At 36.4% G+C, this 21,393-nt stretch overlaps 1 protein-coding gene across 2 annotated transcripts in view; it reads left to right on the top strand.

Annotated features, from left to right (window-relative positions):
• The window catches only part of COG5 (component of oligomeric golgi complex 5), a 363,376-nt gene that overhangs the window by 132,814 nt on the left and 209,169 nt on the right, over positions 1–21,393 (top strand). For both annotated transcript variants that reach the window (XM_028525999.2, XM_036010775.1), the window contains one exon: positions 16,264–16,394. In XM_028525999.2, the coding sequence (XP_028381800.2) occupies positions 16,264–16,394 (131 nt within the window). The remainder of the gene's footprint in view (positions 1–16,263; positions 16,395–21,393) is intronic.

Raw genomic sequence — 21,393 nt, 5'->3', positions numbered from 1 at the left:
CTAAACTTCCTGATTTTGAAATGTACAGGGCTAGAGTAATTAAGATAGTTGGGCACTAAAATAAGGATAGACATATAGATCAATGGAATAGAATTTAGACTCCAGAAATTTACACTTTAACATTTATAGTGAATTGATTTTGTACAGAGGTGTGAAGATGATTTAATGGAGAATAAACAGTCTTTTCAGGAAATGGTGCTGGGATAGGTAGATATCCACATGCAAAAAAATTGTAACTTTGCCTTATACATTCAAAAAAATATCATAGATCTGGGACTTCCAGCCAAAATGGAGGCGTAGGTAGATACACTGTGCCTCCTCCCACAACCAAAAGGACGACAACAAATTTAAAAACTAAAAACCACCAGAACTGACAGAAAATAAAACTGTACGTAAGTTGGACAACCAAGGACTTAAAAAAGAAACATTCATCCAGATTGGTAGGAGAGGCGGAGATGGGCAACTGGGTGAAGGGACTCGTGGCAAGGCAGTTGCCACTGGGCAGTACCACATTTGCATGCAGATAAACCAAGAGGAACAACTATGGAGTGAGATAGACCTAGCACCCAGGGTTCCAGTACAGGGAAATAAGGCCTAAAAGCTTCTGACTGAAAACTCCTATGGGGCTGAGGTGGCAGGGAGAGAAACTCCCAACCTCACATGAAAGTTTGTTGGAGAGACCTATAGGGTCCTAGAATGTACACAAACCCGCCTACCCAGGAATTAGTGCCAGAAGGGCCCAATTTGATTGTGGGTAGCAGGGGGAGTGAGTGGAAATAAGCAGAGAGCTGAACAAGTGGCACTGTTCCCTCTTAGACCCCTCCCCCGCATACAGTGCCACAACCCAGTGACTCGGATTGTCCTGCCCTGGTGAGCACCTAAAACTCTACCCCTTACTGTGTAACAGGTTTGCTGAGACAAAAAATATGGCCCAAATGAAAGAACAGATCAAAGCTCCCGAAAAAATACACCTAAGTGACAAAGAGACAGGCAACCTATCAGATGTACAGTTCAAAACACTGGTTATCAGGATGCTTCAGGAACTCGCTGGGTACATCAGCAGCATAAAAAAGACTCAGGCAGCAATGAAAGTTGCATTATGTGAAATAAAGAAAAACCTACAAGGTACCAACAGTGATGGGAAGGAAACCAGGGTCCAATCAAGGATTTGGAGCTGAATGAAGAAATACGCATCCAGCCAGAACAGAATGAGGAAAGAAGAATTCAAAAAAAATGAGGAGAGGCTTAGGAATCTCTGGGAAAACTTTAAACATTTCAACAGCTGAATCATAAGGGTGCCAGAAGGAGAAGAGGAAGAACAAGAAATTGAAAACTGATTTGAAAAAATAATGCAGGAGAACTTCCCCAATCTGGCAAAGGAAATAGACTTTCAGGGAGTTCAGGAAGCTCAGAGAGTCCCAAAGAAGTTGGACCCAAGGAGGAACACACCAAGGCACCTCATAATTACATTAGCCAAGATGAAAGAGATGGAAAGAACCTTAAAAGCAGCAAGAGAAAAAGAGACAGTTACCTACAAAGGAGTTCCCACTAAAGTATCAGCAGATCTCTCAAAAGAAACCTTACAGGCAAGAAGGGGCTGGAAAGAAGTATTCAAAGTCATGAAAGGCAAGGACCTATATCCAAGATGACTATCCAGCAAAGCTATCATTTAGAGTAGAAGGACAGATGAAGTGCTTCCCAGGTAAGGTCAAGTGAAAGGAGTTCATCATCACCAAGCCCTTATTATATGAAATGTTAAAGGGACTTAACTAAGCAAAAGAAGATCAAAGATATGAACATTAAAGTGACAACAAACTCACAGCTATTAAAAACTGAACCTAAAAATAAAACAAAACAAAAACAAACTAAGCAAACAATTAGAACAGGAACAGAATCACAGAAATGGAGATCACATGGAAGGTTATCAGTGGGGGAATGGAAGGGAGATTGAGGGAGAAAAGGTACAGGGAATAAGAAGCATAAATGGTAGGTACAAAATAGGGGGAGATTAAGAATAGTATAAGAAATGTAGAAGTGAAAGAACTTATATGTACGACCCATGGACATGAACTAAAGGGGGGCGATGCAGGTAGGAGGCAGGATGGAGGGGAATTAAGGGGGGGAATGGGACAACTGTAATAGCATAATCAATAACATATTTTTAAAAACCAAAAAATATATCATAGATCTGAATATTAGAGCTAAAACCCAAATCTCCCAGAAGAAAACATGGAGTAAATTATTGTGATGTTGATTTTTTTAGATTTGATACCAAGAGAAAAAAATAACAAAAGGAAAAAATTGTACTCCATCAAAATTAACAACTTTTGTCCTGCAAAGGACATATTATCAAGAAAATGAAAAGAAAATCCATAGAATAAGAGTTGTTTATAAATCATGTATCTGACAAGGTATTTGTATGCAGAACATATAAAGAACTCTTAAAATTCAAAGAAAGATAACCCAGCTAAAAAGTGGACAAAGGACTTGAATAGACATTTCTTGAAAGATCATATACAAAAGGCCAGTCACAAGTACATGTGGTTTCATGTCCTTTCAAGGTCAAGCACATGAAAAAATGCTCAACATCATTAGTCATTAGGGAAATATAAATCAATCACAATGAAATACCATTTCACATCCACTAGGATGGATAAAGTAAAAAGACAGACAATAATGAGTATTGAGGGTATATAGAGAAATTGGAGCTCTCATAACCTGCAGATGGGAATATAAAATGGTGCAGCCACTTGGGAAGGTAGTTTGCTAGTTCCTCAAAATGCTAAGCATCAATTCCACTCTTAGTGTCTATGAGGAATGAAAACATGAGTGCACACAAAAACTTATAATAACTTATACATGAATATTCATAGCAGTATTATTCATAACAGCCCCCAAATTAAAAATAACCTAAATGTCACTATGAATGGTTGAAGAAACATTGACTATCCATACATGGAATATTATTTGACAATAAAAAGGAGTGTAGTACTGATACATGCTACATCATGGATGAATCTTGAGAACATTATGCTGAGTGAAAGAAGCCAATCACAAATGCCTAATTGTATTACTATATTTATATGAAATATCCAGTGTAGGTAAATCCATAGAGACATAATAGATTAATGGTTACTTGGGGTAGGGCAGAGTGAATTGGGGGAAGCAGAAATAGGAAGTGACTGAATAGGCCTGGAGTTTCTTTTTGAGGTGATACCAATATTCTAAAATTAGTTGTACAGCTTTATGAATATACACACACACTTAATGAATTTGATGGTATGTGAAATATATTTCAATAAACTATAAAAAAATTACCCAAAAGATTATTTTACAATATCTAAAAAGGATACCATAATTATACTCATTCTTAATGTAAAGGAAACATTAGAATATTTTGGTTTTTGAAATTTCTTTCCCTTCTATCATGGGTAAGAAAATGTATATATAATATCATATGGTATGATCAGGGTTTAATGTATCATCTAGCCATTTATAATTTCCTGAAACTATTGGAAAGCTAATTCAATTTTTGCAGTTAGAAACATTCTACTCATTTGAAGCTGTCACATTCATGTTATGCTTACCAGAGACCTACAGAGATCATAATTTTTTAATCCCTTTGAAAATTTAACTAAAATATGGTTGTTCCCTAAAGATTCTATCTAATAAAATCTGGATTTATGTTTTTATATGTAGCCAGTATGTTTTAGGTAAAATTTTGAATATATGTAGTCTTTTTAATTTCTAGTTCTTAGTATATTCCATTGTACAATTGATTTGGCATGCTTAATTCTTGATTTTTTTTTTGTTAATATAGAACAGACAGGAAATGCTAATGATGAAATGAAATCATAATCTCCATTTTATTTAGCAAAATGTCTGATTTCTGTGCTTTAAACCCAAATCGTTTTTTGTTCCCCTTTCCTCACTTTTCTTTACAAGCATAATTCATTCATTGTGAAAATTGTGTTCAGTAGCTCAAGAGCTTTTAAGCTAGCAGAACATGGGAACTCGCTGATAATGGGCCAGTAAATGCTGTACTATGGTAGATTGAATGGCTCATCCTGCAGCTGCTCTGCATGCTGAACCTTTATTGACTTCATTTCTTAATTACCTCTTTTGGTCTGTAACTTCAGGCCTAAATTGGGGGGTTATTGACATTGGAAAATGCCAATATATCTGCAAGAAGATGTATTGTTCTCCTAGGGCTGTTCTAACAAATTACAAAAACCCCAAGTGTCTTAAAACAACAGAAATGTATTTTCTCCCAGTTCAAGAGTCTAAAAATCATAAATGAGGTTATTGGCAGGCCTGTGCTGACTCAGAAGTCTCTAGGGGAAGGATCCTTTCTTACCTCTTCTAACTTTTGCAGGTTGCCTGAAATCCTTGGTTTACAGATGGGTCATTTTACTCTCTAATTCTTTCTTCACATACACTTCTTCCTTATAGGTTTTTTGTGTCTTCACATGGCATTCTCCTTCTTGCCCTAATTTCCCTCATTTTTTAAAGTACTCTACTCATTGGATTAGAGTCCACCCTACTACAGTATGTCCTCATCTTCTTTCCAAATTAGGTCACATTTACAGAAATTGGCAGTTAAGATTTCATTTTATCTTTTTGTGGGATACAATTCAGTCCATAATAGAAGAGTATGTTTTGTTTTAAAATATATTAAAATGGGCAAAGGACCTGAATAGACACTTCTCTAAGGAGGACATACACAGGGCCAATAGATATTTGAAAAGATGCTCAGCATCACTAGCCATCAGACAGATGCAAATTAAAACCACACTGAGATACCACCTTACATCTGTCACAATGGTCATCATTAATAAATCAACAAACAACAAGTGTTGGAGATGATGCGGAGAAAAAGAAACCCTAGTGCACTGTTGGTGGGAATGCAGACTAGTGCAGCCACTGTGGAAAACAGTATGGAATTTCCTCAAAAAAAAAAAAAAACAACTAAAAATGGAACTGCCTTTTGACATAGCAATTCTGCTATTGGGAATACACCCCAAGAATCCTGAATCAACAATTCAAAAGAACCTACATACCCCTATGTTCATAGCAGTGCTATTTACAATAGCCAAGTTTTGGAAACAGCCTAAGTGCCCATCAGTAAATGAGTGGATCAGAAAACTTGGTACATCTACACAATGGAATACTACACAACACAAAGAAAGAAGGAACTCCTGCTTTTTGTGACAGCATGGATGGAACTGGAGAGTATTATGCGAAGTGAAAAAAGCCAGTTGGTGAAAGAGAAATACCATATGATCTCACCTATAATAGGAATCTAATGAACAAAATAAACTAATGAGAAAAATAGAACCACAAGCATGGAAACATAGAACAAACAGTGACTGGAGGGGAAGGAGGGAAAGGGATAATGGTGGAAAGAAGGAGAAGGAACTAGTCAAGGAACATGTATGAATGCCTCACGGACATGGACAACAGTATGGCAAGTGACTAAGGGGTGGTGTGTGGGATGAGTGGAGGAGGTCAAAAGGGGGAAAATTGGGACAACTGTAATAGAATAACAATAAAAAATATTGTAAATGTAAAATAAGTAAATATATTTAACTATCAAGTTCTGAAATAATTTATGAGTGCTGGTGTTTTTACAAGGCAGTAACATAAAATGAATTTAATAAAAAGCAATGAAAAGATGAGAAAGAATTACCAAGTTTGGGCCATTGTCAACTTTGACATATAGAAAAAACCAAACCTGAAGTACTGATCTTGTAGTCTTCTTTCTAGAAGTCCCTGAAGTGCATCATTCTCCCTTCCCTTATTCTCCTTACCTCTCTACCCTACATACCTTAGTTGGACTCCAGTATAGTCTCTATCTCTCTCAATATATATATATATATATATATATATTTTTTTTTTTTTTTTTACACACACACACACACACACACACACACGGCCTTGCTTTTGGAGAGGGATTTGAAGTGTTTATGGTTAGAACCAAATAAAGCTACTTTAAGATCAGAGGAATTAATTTTTATGCCCAGGCTTGTCAGATAGACCCTTCACTACCTCAGTTGCAAAACTTAAAACCCATGTAATAATTGGTAATCACAGGATCACATCGATATTTTTCCTGGGTCTGGGACCACTGTCAGATTTCCTTAGGTACTTCAGCTTTCTCCTGCACCCTAGTTCCTAATGGGAGACCTCCTTATCTATCCATCAGTCAGGATTCCCAGTTGAGGCCAATTGAATCTCCTCCCACTAGTTTAAGCAGAAAGGAATATTAGAACATTTTAGAGAGTGTATGAAGAGAACAATGCTTTAGAAGGCCAGAGAATCTAATTTTGATATTGAACTGCCAGACAGTTGAAATTTTCACCCTCACTGTGGGACTATTTTATCTGCACCACATGTGTCACTTCCAAAATCCTGCCATTACAATGTGACACTTGTGACTTGGCAAGATGAATTAACTGCTCTGTACCTTGGTTCTGTTGTCCATAAAGTGGAATAGATGAAAGCACCTAACAGGCTCTTATCCCCTTGACTGGACACACAGTGTATTCGTGTGTGGAGGCTGCTATAACAGAATCCCACAAACTGGGTGGCTTAAACAACAGAAATTACCGTGTCACAGTTGTGGAGGCCAGAAGTCCAAAATCAAGATACCAGTAGGACTGGTTCCTTCTGAAGGTGGTGAGGAAAGGATGTGTTTCATGCCTCACCACTACGTCTGGTGGTTTGCTAGCAATCTTTGGAGTTTCTTCCTTGTAGACACATCACCCCAGTCTCTCCCTTCATCCTCACGTAGTGCTCTCCCTGTGTAACTGGTTGTGTCATATTGGATTAGGAACCTCATTTTAACTCAGTACATCTGAAACTACTATATTTCCAAATAAGATCATGTTCTGAGATACTGGGGGTTAGGATTTTAAAATATAATTTGTGGGGGGCATACAATTCAACCTAAACACATACATAAGCACTGCATGAGTAATAATTCTTCTTTTTATTATTAGATGACTAGTTGTATTGTGAGTGTAATTTTTCTAACATTTTTGCATCAGTATGCTGTATATATAATATATGGATTAGAGATAGGTATTCTCAGGGTCAACTTTAATTCTGTAAACCTTAGTAATTACTGTTAATCACCTTTATGTTGCTTCATCACAGTAATCTTCATAGTGTGGATAAATTAAGAGAGTCATATGATACTTCTTGTGTATTGTTAAGTAAAATTCAATTTTAGTAAAATTCAGATATAGAATAAGAATATGGCTAGAAATTGTTATATATGGGGAAATAGAGATGGACCAATTCTATAGTCATAGATACTTATCTAATAATGTGTATTAACACAAAGTAAGATATATGGATATGTATATTCCTCATTTTTTGTTATTTTAGTTATGTTATATCACAGTTGCTAATTCTAGATCTGCAATTTTAGGGGAAGTAAGATAATAGACTGGGGAAGTATGTATCATTTTTGGATGTTTCTAGTGCATCTTAATGTTTATGAGGAGTACTATACTAAGGGAATCTGCTTTATTTTGTGTATAACCAGGCATTTCCTAATTGTTTTAATCATGTTGTGATTAATATAGTGAAGAGCTAGTGTCCATTAAATATTCATTCTTATGGAATGACAGGATCTAAGAGAAGTAGTGTGAGAGAACTAATTGTTTTAACTGTTGGAACAAAACTTTGAAATGTGTAAGTTTATTGTTAGACTTTATGGTTGGGGGATTGCCTGGATTATATAGTGCTATTTTCTAGTTCATCAACAACATTATAAAGTAAATGTTTCGGGGATAGGATGGGTGTCTATTGTCCATGTATAGACAGTACCTAGCACAAAGGAGGCATTTAAATGGCTGTTGAAAGGGAAATCAAAACCATACAGATTCTTCTTGATGTCTTTCATAAACAAAATGAAGAAGGAAAATTACTTTTTTGTTGAATAAGCCCCATAGTCCTGTTTGATGTGTTTCTGTTGCAGTTTTTGTTCATTTGAAAAACCCACTTTATTGGGGTTTAATAGATATACAGTAACTGCTCATGTTTAAAGTAGACAGTTTGATATCTATATGCAGAGAAACCATCAACACAATAAAGATAAACATATTCATCACTTGAAATGTTTCCATGTAAGGCTTTCTTCTTAGCCTCACTGAAATCCCCTTCCATTTCCAAGGGACCAATGACTTCCATTAGAGTTTACATTTTCTAAAATTCTAAAATAGAATCATGTAACATGTACTTTTTTAACACAGCATGGTTAATTGATAATCACTTATATTTTTTGCGGTATAACATTATTCATAAATTAATTTTTAAACCTTTTCATAGCTGTAGTTTCTTTAGTGATGCCATTCCCAGTGTTGATAATTTGTGTTTCTTTTTTCTTACTCAGTTTAGCTAGAAACTCTCAGTCTCATTTAATTTCTACTCATTCCATGTACCTTTGCCTTCTTTGTCCCCCTCCTGTTGATAACCTTCCATGTGATCTCCATTTCTGATGATTCTGTTCCTGTTCTAGTGTTTGCGTAGTTTCTTTTCATTTTTTTTTTTTAGGTTTCAGTTGTTGATAGTTGTGAGTTTGTTGTCAGTTTACTGTTAATAGTTTTTGATCATCTTCCTTTCCTTAGATAAGTCCCTTTAACATTTCATATAATAAGGCTTGGTGATGAATGAACTCCTTTAACTTGACCTTATCTGGGAAGCACTTCATCTGCCCTTCCATTCTAAATGAAAGCTTGGCTGGATAGAGTAATCTTGGATGTAGTTCCTTGCCTTTCATGACTTCAAATACTTCTTTCCAGCCCCTTCTTGCCTGTAACGTTTCTTTTGGGAAATGAGCTGATAGTCTTATGGGAACTTCATTATAGAAAACTGTCTCCTTTTCTCTTGCTGCTTTTAAGATTGTCTCCTCTTTCATCTTGGGTAATGTAATTATGATGTGCCTTGGTGTATGCTTCCTTAGGTCCAACTTCTTTGGGACTCTGTGAGCTTCCTGGACTCCCTGAATGTCTGTTTACTTTGCCAGATTAGGGAAGTTCTCCTTCATTATTTTTTCAATATCTTGGTCTTCCTCCTCTCCTTCTGGCACCCCTATGATTTGGATATTGGAAAGTTTAAAGATGTCCTGGATGTTCCTAAGCCTCTCCTCATATTTTTGAATTCTTGTTTCTTCATTCGGTTCTGGTTGACTGTTTAGTTCTTCCTTCTGCTCCAAACCATTGATCTGAGCCCTAGTTTCCTTCCCTTCACTGTTGGTTCCCTGTGTATTTTTCTTTATTTCTCTTTGGATAGCCTTCACTTTTCTCTCTCTTTTGCAACCATACTCAACCATTCTGTGAGCATCCTGATTACCAGTGTTTTGAATTGTGCATCGGATAGATTGGCTATCACTTCAATGCGTAGTATTTTTTCTGGAGCTTTGATCTATTCTTTCATTGGGGTCATTTTTTTTTTTTTGTCTTGGCATACCTGTTATGTAATAAGGGGCAAACACTTAGGTGTTCACCAGGGTGAGGCAACCCAGGTGTGCATTGTGTGCTGTATGTGGGGGGGGGTCCAAGAGGGAGTAATTCTGCTTGCTCAGCTCTCGACCTACATTCGGTCACTTCTCCCCACTACCCACAAGCAAATTGGGTCCTTCTTGTGCTGATTACTGGTGGGTGTTTGTGTGTACATTCTAGGACCCTGTGGGTCTCTCCCCAATGAACTCTCCTATGAGCCTGGGAGTTTCCCCCTGCCTCAACACTTACAGGTTTTTTCAGTAGAGGTTTTGAGGCTTTATTTCCCTGCACTGAAACCCTGGGTTGCACAGTCTGTCTTGCTCCACAGTTGTTCCTCCTGGTTTATCTGCTTGCAAATGTGAGGCCACTGCCTTGCCAGGTCCACTAGCCACCACCTTGCCTGAGTCCTCTCCACCTGGTTACCCATCTCTGCCCCTCCTGCTGGTCTAGATGAATGTTTCTTCTTTAACCCCTTGATTGTTGGACTTCTATACAGTTCAATTTTCTGTCAGTTTTGGTTATTTTTTGTTTTTAAATTTGTTGTTGTCCTTCTTTTGATTGTGCGAAGAGGCAAAGTGTATCTATCTATACCTCCATCCTGGCTGGAAGTTATACTCATTCAGTTAATTATTTTAACAAAGAACTGCTGTAAGATGTTTTGTGATCTCTTGATTAATTAGAAATATGTTGTTTAATTTCCAGATGCTTAGAAAATTTAGTTATGTTATTTTTCTATTATCGATTTGTAGTTGGGTTCTATTTTGCTCAAGGAAAATACTTTATATTATTTCTTATAAAGACCTAATTATACAATAATATAATATACATATTATTTAATTATTTAATATAATAAATATATTAATTTAACATGTATTAAATATATTATTTAATATAATATATATTATTTATTTAATATAATAAATAATATATGATTTCTTAAAAGAACATATTATTACATTCTTTTAAATGTAATAGTGTTTGTTTTATGACCCAGAACATGCTTTGTCTTGGTCAGTTTTGCAGATGTAGTTGAATAGAATGTGTATTCCAGTTTTGTTGAGTAGAGTCCTTTGTAGATGTCAGTTAGATCCCCTCTTTATGGTGTTGTTTATTTTGTCTGTATTTTTCCTGGTTTTATCTAGTACTTCCCTCAGTTATTGAGAGTGATATTGACTTGCTGAATAAAGCATCTGAAATATGATACTGGAGAACAAGTGGTGAGGTTTTGTATAAATCTATATTTTTAGATTATAATGTCATATTAATGGCACCATTGTTAGAAAGGGAAAAAGAAGGGGAAAAAAACCCCAAAACCTGTGTCCAGAGGAAAGGTCAAAAAAATTTTTTTTTGACGCTTAGCCATTTTTTTTGTGCTGGCTGAAATAGACATAGAGTAAAATTTGGGAAAAAAACGAATCTTTTTTTATAGTAAGGTGTTTCCCTACTCTGCATGACAACAAGAAAAAAAATGAAGGGTTTTGGTAGTAAGTTTCCATGAAGCCTTGAAGAGCAAGGATCAATTTGCCCTCAGAAGTGCTTTGGCTTTGAAGTATAAAGATTCACCCAAAAGAGTTTACTTATGCCTGAAGCTATTCTGTGAGTAGTGTAGGTAGTAATAACAATTTGGTTTGGTTAGAAAAGTACAAATGTTAACTTTATTGGGTTTTTTGTAATACCAAATTTATTGATTATCTGTTTTTCAGTGTCCTTCCCTCCATCAAAAAAATGAGGTTAACTCATACCTCATTTATGAAAATAATAACTTACATTAGTTCTTGGTGATTTACAAGACATTCTTTATGCATATTATCTCATTTTACTTGTAAAACCATGTCAGACCATCTGTAAGAACATACTTCTTTTTAAGCATATGAAATATTCAGAGCAGTGATAACATCCAGTACTATCTGTAGTTAAGTAACTCTTATAGATTACTAAAACAAGTCCATAAAGCATCACAGTCATTTTGAAAATAAATTTGATAATTTGTATCAATATATTTAAAAGTGTTACTTTAATCCAATAATTCTTTGATTATTTCCTAAGGAAATAATTCTAGATATTTAAAATCTTTAAATGTGAAAATAAAGTAGTTATGTATGATAACTATTCCTTCTTGGACAGTTGGTTAAATAATTTTTGGTTCACTTACTTGATGAAATATTAGATAAGTCTCAAAAATTCTTATTTCAAAGGACTATAAAAGGATGGGTGAATGCTTATATAACATTAAATTTAAAATTAAATAAAGAACACAGTGTAAATAAGTATAATTACAAAGAGAAATAAGAATAAAACAACCCATCAGTAGATTACAAAGGATAAGATCTTAAAAGAATATAGTAGACCTTTACTTTTAAGCACAACCAAAATTTTAAGTATTTTAGGAACATCTGAAGGTTTCTTGAAGTTTCTCTTGAGGCATGCATCTGAGTTGTGCTCTTTGCAAAGTTATTGTGTAGGAGGGAGTCACTTTCATTGCTAAGTGTCTATAGCCAGCTGCCCAGTCCCTGTATGTCAGTTTTTGCTTTTTCTGTTCTTTCTCACATAAACATCCAGGAGGAGGATATATGCTATTTTGGTACTACTTGAGAATTTGAAGATTTGTAAATTTCTCAGGCATATTCATGTATATCCAATAATCCACTTGGCATTTGTGGCCTGTATGTTGTATGGTTATATAATTTTCCCCCTTTTAAAAAATATTTTTCTGATTTCTAAAAAATTTTAAATGAACATAATATATTTAGACAAGATCAGGCGTGTTAAAGGTGGTATGGCTGTAGACAGCATGATATATTTAAAAAACAAAGAAAAACTTTTATCCAGTTATCAGTTAATAGTCCTGGCATTAAACTCTTCTTTATGAGACAGTACATTCAATTTTTCTCTCAGAGTTTCATCTATTAACTTCACTAGATTTTCTACCTTTTTAAAATTGATTTAGAGAGAAAGAGAGAGAAAGAGGGTTGGGGTAGGGAGAGAGGAAAGAAAGAGAGAGGAAGAGAAAGAGAACTTCAGTTTATTGTTCTACTTCAATTTATGTTCCATTGATTTGTTGCTTCTTGGGTATGTCCTGACTGGGGACTGAAGATTGAACCCACAATCTTAGTGGAGCAGGATGATGCTGTAACCAACTGAGCTACCTTACTAGGGCCCTTCAGCTTTTTATTGTCTGGAAAGCTCTTTATCCCTCCTTTGATTCTAAATGATTACCTTGCTAAGTAGAGTAATCTTGGTTTCAGGTCCTTGCTTTTCATCACTTTGAATATTTCATGCCAGTCCCTTTTAGTCTGCAGAATTTCTCTTGAGAAATCAGCTGGTAGTCTTATGGGAGCTCCCTTTTAAGTAACTTACTGCTTTTTTCTTGATGCTTTTAAGATTTTCTTTGTCATTAACCTTTGGCATCTTAATTATGATTTGTGTTTGTGTGGGTCTATTTGGGTTAATCTTTTTTTGGGACTCTGTATGTACTTCCTGGAATTGCATGCCTGTTTCCTTTACCGGGTTAAGGAAATTCTTAATCATTATTTCTTCAAATAGTTTCTCAATGTTTTGTACTCTTCTCCTGGTACCCCCAGGATATGACTGTTGTTATACTTGATGTTCCAGCAGTCCCTTAACTATCCTCTGATTGGGTGTTTTCTGCTACCTTGTCTTTTCTCCTTTCTTCTAATCTCTTCATTTCATCTAATACATTCTTCAATTATTGTATTCTTCATTTCTGACTGGTTCTTTTTTATGCTTTATTGCTCCTGTTTTATGTTTTCTCTCTCCTTTTTTTTGTTGCCTATTTCTTTTTTGTTGTTGTTGAAATTCTCAGTGAGATTGTTTATTCTTCTCCTGAGTTCATTGAGCAACCCTGTTACTAATGTTCTGAACTCTGCATCTGGTGGATTGTGTCCATTTCATTTAGTTCTTTTTTCTGGAATTTTATCCCGTTCCTTCGTTTGGGACATACTTCTTTTTCTTTTCATTTTGGCTGTTTCCATCTGTTTCTTTTCACATATTAGTTAGATGGTTACATCTCTCACTCTTTGCAGAGAAGTCTTTATGTAGTAGGTGTGCTGTGGGGCCCAGAGGTACAGTCTCCCTGTTTACCTGAACCAAGTGCTCTAGCGGTATCTCTTCTGTGAGTTTTGTATGTGTGGTTGTTGTAGTTGAACCTTGATTTCTGTTGGCTTGTCAGTGGGTGGGATTGACCCTTAGGCTGATTGGCTATGAAGATTAGCTGTTGTGTGGGGGTTGATCCACTGAGCAGGATTTTCTTTAGCAGGGCTGTGGTGCCTGCCAAGTCCACCCTTTGTGTATGTCATTTGTGGTACCAATTTGGTGATGCTCTGATGTGCTCTGAAACAACACTAGGTGTGTTGTTTCTAGGGCCTATAGGGAGGGGATATGGGGCAGGCCAGGTCAGTCACTGCCCGTGTCTAGTCTGGGTCCATCAGGTGGGAGCTATAAAGTGATCTGCAGTTTATAGCTCCTATACTGGGCTTTGAGACTCCTAGGATGTTTTGTGCTGTGAACCAGGTCCAGCTGCCACTATTGCCAGGCTTGGGGCCACTCAGTAAAAGGTACAGAGCATGCTGAAACCATCCGCTGCTTCTTTGGGTTTTATGGACCTTTGAAAGATTTTAGGAAAGTTCAAAGCAGAGGTCCAGCCTGGCCCACTGCTTGTGTGGATTAGCCTCTAAAAGCAGTTTGTCCCTGCCTTTTGAATTGGGTGGGACATGGTCTCAGAGAATCACCAGGGTGTGGCGAGAGGTGTTAGGCAGGTTAATGGAAACTTAGAGATGGCAGTAACCTGTGCCTGATAGCTGTGTTTGGAGTACGCGCAACAAAGGAATAGTGGTGCCTGCCCCTCCAGCCCTCTTCCTCAAGCCAGGCAATTAATTTCCTCCCAGTGTATCCCTGACACTTTTCAAGTTCTTGTGGCTTCTCTGGAGCTTTAGGTGAATGTTTGTGATTAAGCGAGTCTGTGCTTCAAGAGGATACCTGGGTCTACAGCAGTCCTTCATCTCACCTGGACAGAGTTCTGCTGATGTTCACAGCTGGATGTTATGGGAACTTCTCTTTCTAGCACTGGTGCTCAGTGCTGTGGAGCCTCCTGTGGGGCTTGAACCCCTCACTCACCATTAGGGACCTCTGCAGCCGAGAGATCCCTCCTGATTCTTAACCTCTACACATGGGTGTAGGACCAGCTCATTTAGTGTCTCCATAGGGCATTAATTTTAAATTGTTGGCATTTTATAGATATAAAAATAAGGCCCAGTGAAACTATATCACTTGACTGTGTTCACCTATTGAGTAAATTTAGACTCTAAGCCCAAATGATTTAAAGGCATTTTCAATATTCTTTCCCTTGTGATAGGCAAATGAGCCATTAAGTATACACATTTTTTTTAAAGGGTCATGACTGAAGTACAGTTATCAATAACCGCTCTCCACTTGCTCTTTATATCATTTCCTTTTGTCCTTTTGTGTAGAACTAACTATATGGTGTTCAGTTGGCAGATATTTGAGTGTCGCTAAGTGGTTAAGTGTTGTACTAGATGCTTTAATGTAGTTTTACCTAGGTAGTAGCTGACACCCGGTTTAAATAAGATATGATAATATGTAAGTGTTAGGGATATTTTTAAATAAGACTTAAAGTTTAAATTCTAATTATTTATTTTGCCATGTCTAAGGTGTACTTTTTGCCCACATTTTTGAGGGGAAATAAGGATGTGCATTATAATGGGTATAATAATTACATACCGTGGGTACAATAATGAGTACAATAATCCCATGCACAGTGTGCACAAAGTGTGGGTCCACATTAAACACAGCAAAATATGGTAAGAAAAAACCTGAAAAACACATTTAATATTCTATTGAGTCATTGGAAAACAAAATTATCTAAATAAATTTTGTTAGAAATAATTTATCTTAATGAAATAGAAAATACAAGTTTTAGAATGGTGTGTAGGATACTTAATGAAAGCTTGACCTTTATTTGTAACATTTTAGTTAACCTAGATATGTCTAAGATTAAGCCAAAAAAATAAAAATAAATAAACTTCTCAGACTCTAAATGCAGAGACAACTGTTAACATTTTGGTATATATCCTTTCATACTTTTTGCTTTGTATACATAATTCTATGAATAAAATATGTATAATTCTATGACTAAAGTTTACAGAATTATAAATGATACATAATTATATAGAGTGAATTCCTCTGTAACTTTTCTCATTCCGTAATATCATGAAAGTTTTTCAGTGAATCACTGAGAACTGCATCATCATGTGAACTAGAAGCATGCTAAGGGTTCTAGTTCATAATTTATTAATCATTTTCCAAATGTACATTTATTCCAAATGTTTTGCTATTATAGGATAACTTTTAAATCAGCCTTGCAAATTAAGAAATTTCTAAGATTATGAGGTTATTTATTTTCATTAAAATAAATTTGACACTACTTTTTATATAACCTATTGACATTACTTTGAATTTAAGATAATCATACTTTCTATTCTTGCTTTACTATTTTATTTGGAACATTTTGCTCTGGAATAAAGTTATTTATTGAGTAGAAAATGTTTAGGTATTTTTTAAAATACAGATTTTTTTTGATACAGATTTGAAATGGAATAGTGTTCAACAGCAAATCTAGTATTTTGAACAAGTTAGACCTGATGCTTTAATACCTTGATATGTATTTAATACTAAAATATTTAAACATGTTTGTGTTGTTTTTTTTCTTTTTAAATAGATTATCTTTCTCAAGGAGTAGATCTTTCTGGAATTGAGGTAATAGAAAATGATCTACTTTTTATTGCAAGAGCTCATCTTGAAGTGGAAAATCAAGCTAAACGCCTACTGGAGCAGGGTGTGGAAACTCAGGTAATAAAAATAACACCTTTTTTTGTGAAAAATGTGCCATAATAGAGATGAATTACCAAAGCAATGCATATTTTCACTTTATCACTGAACTATAATTTGAATTGGGCATATAGTAAATACAGGAAAAATTATTTAATATAATTTATTTAATTCTAAATATAGAGTCTTTTAAAGGTTTCTAATGTATAATGTATATAATATGAAATATATTTTTATATAATGTGTATATATGTAAATGGATAGTAACCTGTTGAGAATGCTTATTTTGTTTAAGGCACCGTTTTCATTTAAGCCTTTTAGCAGTCCAGTAAGGTTAATATTATTGTTATTTTTCTATTAAAACTGAGGCTCTGGCCGGGTGACTCAGTTGGCTGAAGCATCGTCCTGTACACCAAAGAGGTTGTGGGTTCAATTCTGATCGGGACATATACCTAGGTTGTGGGTTCAGTCCCTGTTAAGGCATATATGGGAGGCAACCAATTGATTTCCTCTCTCTCTCTTTCCCCCTTCCTCTCCCTGCCTTCCTTCATGCCTTGCTAAATTAATTTAAAAAATAAACATATCCTCAGGTGAGGACTAAAAAAATTTTTTTTAAATGAGGACACTGAGAGCTTAAATAATTTTTCAATTTTAATTATTTTTTCATTTTTAATTACAGTTAATGTACAATATTATATTAGTTTCATGTGGATTATCCAGTGATTAGACATTTATGTTACTTCTAAATTGATTTCCCCAATAAATTCAGTACCCGTCAGACACCATACATAGTTATTACAATATTATTGACTATATTCCTTATGCTGTATTTTATATCCTCATGACTGTTGTATAACTACAACTTTGTATTACTTAACCCTGTCACCTTTTTTCTTCATCCCCCAAGCCACCTCACATCTGAACCATCAAAATGTTCTCTGTATCTATGGGTCTGTTTCAGTTCTGCTTGTTTATATATTTATTATTTTTATTTTTAAGTATGTTTTATTGATTATGTTATTACAGTTGTCCCATTTTTTTCCCCTTTATTCCCCTCCATGCTGTACTCCCCCACCATCATTCCCCCACCTTAGTTCATGTCCATGGGTTGTACATATAAGTTCTTTGGCTTCTCCATTTCCCATACTATTCTTAACCTTCCCCCTGTCTATTTTGTGCCTACCTGTTATACTTATTATTCTCTGTACCTTTTCCTCCACTCTCCTTCCCCCTCCCTGCTGATAACCCTCTATGTGATCTCCATTTCTGTGATTCTGTTCCCCTTCTAGTTGTTTCTTACTGATTGTTTTTGTTTTTTAGGTTCAGTTGTCAATAGTTGTCAATTTGTTGTCATTTTACTGTTCGTATTTTTGATCATCTTCTGTTTCTTAGATAAGTCCCTTTAACATTTCATATAATAAGGGCTTGGTGATGATGAACTCCTTTAACTTGACCTTATCTGGGAAGCTCTTTATCTACCCTTCCATTCTAAGTGATAGCTTTTCTGGATGAAGTAATCTAGGATATAGGTCCTTGCCCACCATGACTTTGAATACTTCTTTCCAGCAAGGTTTCTTTTGAGAAATGAGCTGATAGTTTATCTTATGTTATCTTTTAAGGAGAGAATCTTAAAAGCAGCAAGAGAAAAAGAGACAGTTACCTACAAAGGAGTTCCCATCAGACTATCAGTTCATTTCTGAAAAGAAACCTTGCAGGCTTCTACAAGGGGCTGGAGAGAAGTATCCCAAGCCATGAAAGGCAAGAACCTACATCCAAGATTACTCTGTCCAGCAAAGCTATCATTTAGAATGAGAGGGCAGATAAAGTGCTTCTCAGATAAGGTCAAGTTAAAAGGAGTTCATCATCACCAAGCCCTTATTATATGAAATGTTAAAGGGACTTATCTAAGAAAAAGAAGACGATCAAAAATACGAACAGTAAAATGACAACAAATTTACAGCTATCGACAACTGAACCTAAAAAACAAAAACAGTCACTAAGAAACAACTAGAAGGGGAACAGCATCACAGAAATGGAGATCACATAGAGGGTTATCAGCAGGGAGGGGTGAGAATGTGGGATAAGATATAGGGAGTAAGAAGCATAATAGTTAGGCACAAAATAGACAGGGGGAAGGTTAAGAATAGTATGGGAAATGGAGAAGCCAGAGAACTTAGATGTACGACCCATGGACATGAACTAAGGTTGGGGAGTGAATGGTGGTGGAGTACATGGTGGAGGGGAATAAAGGGGAGAAAAAAAATGGGACAACCATAATTGCACAATCAATAAAATATATTGAAATTTAAAAAAGAAAAATAAAGATTCTCTTCTTATCTTTAATCTTGGTTAACTTAATTATGGTGTGTCTTGGTATGTTTCTTCTTGGATACAACTTCTTTGAGACTCTCTGAGCTTGTTAGACTTGTATGTCTAGTTCCTTTGCCAGATTGGGGAAGTTTTTCTTCATTGTTTTTTCAATATCTTGGTCTTCCTCTTCTCCTTCTGGCACTCCTATGATTTGGATGTTGGAACATTTAAAGTTGTCCTGGAGGTTCCTCAGCCTCTCCTCATTTTTTTGAATTCTTGTTTCTTCATTCTGTTCCAGTTGAATGTTTATTTCTTCCTTTTGTTCCAAATTGTTGATTTGAGTCCTGGTTTCCTTCTCTTCACTGTTGGTTCCCTGTATATTGTCCTTTATTTCACTTTGTAGAGCCTTCATTTCTTCCTTCATTTTGGGACCGAGTTCAATCAATTCTGTGAACATCCTGATTACCAGTGTTTTGAACACTGCATGTGATAGGTTGTCTATTTCCTCATTGCCTAGTTCTTTTTCTAGAATTTTGATCTGTTCTTTCATTTGGACCACATTTCTTTTTCTGAACAGCACACATGTTACATTGTAAGGAACAGAATCTTAGTTGTTCACTAGGGCGGGGCAACCCAGTTTGCTGGGTTATAGCACTATGTGGGGGAGGAGTAAGAGAGGGAACAATGCCTCTTGCTAGCTTGCCGGGCTCTCACCCTTTTTTTGATTACTTCGCTTGCTTCCCACTATGGATTGTGCCTTTTCAGGTGCTTATTTCCAGGTGAGTGGTCTTGTATACATTCTGGGACCCTGTGGGCCCCTCCATAGGACTCTTCTGTGAGACTGGGTGTTTTTCCCTCTGCCGCAACACCCACAGGTTTTACGGGGAGAGGTTTTGAGACTTTATTTCCCTGCACTGGAACCCTGGGTTGCACGGTTTGTTTTGCTCCCAGTTGTTCCTCCTGGCTTCTCTGCACAGGAATGTGGGGAACTCTCTTCTCTACCTACCCCCTCGCCTGCCTCAGTCTGCCGCCATCTTGCCACACGTCCTCTTCGCCCCAGCTGCCCATCTCTGTGCCCCTTCTACCAGTCAGGATAAATGTTTCTACTTTAACTCCTCGGTTGTCAGACTTTCATGCGGTTTGATTTTCTGGCAGTTCTGCTTGTTTTGGAGGTTTCAATTGGTTGTTATCCTTCTTTTGGTTATGTGAGAAAGCAAAGCATTTCTTCCTACATCTCCACCTTTGAATCCTCTTGTTTGTGTTCTTTTTTTTCTTTTTAGATTTCACATATAAGTAAAATCATATCACATTTGTCTTTCTCTGTCTGACTTGCTTCTGTCAACAAAATACTTTCTAGGTCCATCCATGTTGCAGATGGAAAGAGTGTATTCTTTTTTTCCTTTATGACTGAGTCTTATTTCTTGTATATATGCACCATTTCTTCTTTATTCATTCATCTATTGATGGACATTTAGGTTGCTTCCATATCTGACTATTGTAAATAATGTTGCAGTGAACTTAGGGATGCATATGTTTTCTCAATGTAGTGTTTGGGCTACTTCAGATAAATACCCAGAAGTGTAATTGCTGGGTCCTTCTTCATCTCTTCTTATACTCTTTGTTTTAAAATCTGTTTTGACTGACATAGGTATTGCTACCCCATCTTTTCTTGTTTGTTTCCATTTTTGTAAAATACATTTTTCATTCCTTTATATTTAGCTTGTGTGTCTTTTGATCTGGAGTGAGTCTCTCATAGATAGCATATGGATGAGTCTTGTTATCTATTAAGTCACCATATGTGTTTTGATTGGAGCATTGAGTCCATTTGCATTTAAAGTAATTGTTGATAAATGTGTGTTTTGTCATTTTATTCATATTTTTTATATTTTTTCTTCTTGTAGGCTTTTGGGTTTCATCTTGTTTGAGACTCACTGTGCTTCCTGGACTTGTGTGATTCTTTCACTCAATTAAGGAAGTTTTCTTTCATTATTTTTCAAATAGATTTCCAAACTTCAAAGCAAGGCTTGCTGCTGCTAATGCCAGGTCTGGGTCACTTAGCAAGATGTATGGGGCTTGCCAATTGCGAGATACTGCTTATTTGAGAGATTTTAGGCAAGTTCAAGACAGGCAATTTGTATAGAAAAGCCACTAGAAACAGCTTCGGTGGGCATTCAAGTTGGGTGAGGTTGGGTCATAGGGAGTCACCAGTGCAGATAGAATAGCGTTAGCTGGGTTGATGGAGACTCAGCTGTGGTGCCTGTCTGCTCGTTGTGTGGTGGAGGACACATCAATGGAACAGTGACCTCTGCCAGCACTTCTGTTTGGGAGAAGGCTATCCCTCCTTGCCCTTGCCTTGAAGCTAGACAATTCCATTCCTCGTGTATGTCCTTGCTGCCCTTTGAGGTACTGCCCTGGTGCTAGAGCTTAGAGGGAGTGAGTCCCATTTAGTGCATGAGGGGCCCCTTTGAGAGATACACCTGGGTTTCCAGAGTCTTTATTTCAGTCTGCCATAATCCCTGCTAGTTTTTCACAACTGGTAGTTATGTGGACCTCTCTTCCTGGCTCTGGAACCCTGGGCTGGATTTTGGGATGGGGCTGGGATCTCTTTCCACTCAGGGAATACCTCCAAATCCAAGATATCCTTCCCAGTTTTTAATTACCACGTGTTTGGTGGGACCAGCCATTCCACATCTCCACCCCTCCTGTCAGT

The sequence above is a fragment of the Phyllostomus discolor genome, chromosome 10, assembly GCF_004126475.2.
Source record: "Phyllostomus discolor isolate MPI-MPIP mPhyDis1 chromosome 10, mPhyDis1.pri.v3, whole genome shotgun sequence".
In the NCBI taxonomy this organism is placed as follows: Eukaryota; Metazoa; Chordata; class Mammalia; order Chiroptera; family Phyllostomidae; genus Phyllostomus; species Phyllostomus discolor.
This window is presented reverse-complemented; position numbering and strand designations above follow the sequence as displayed.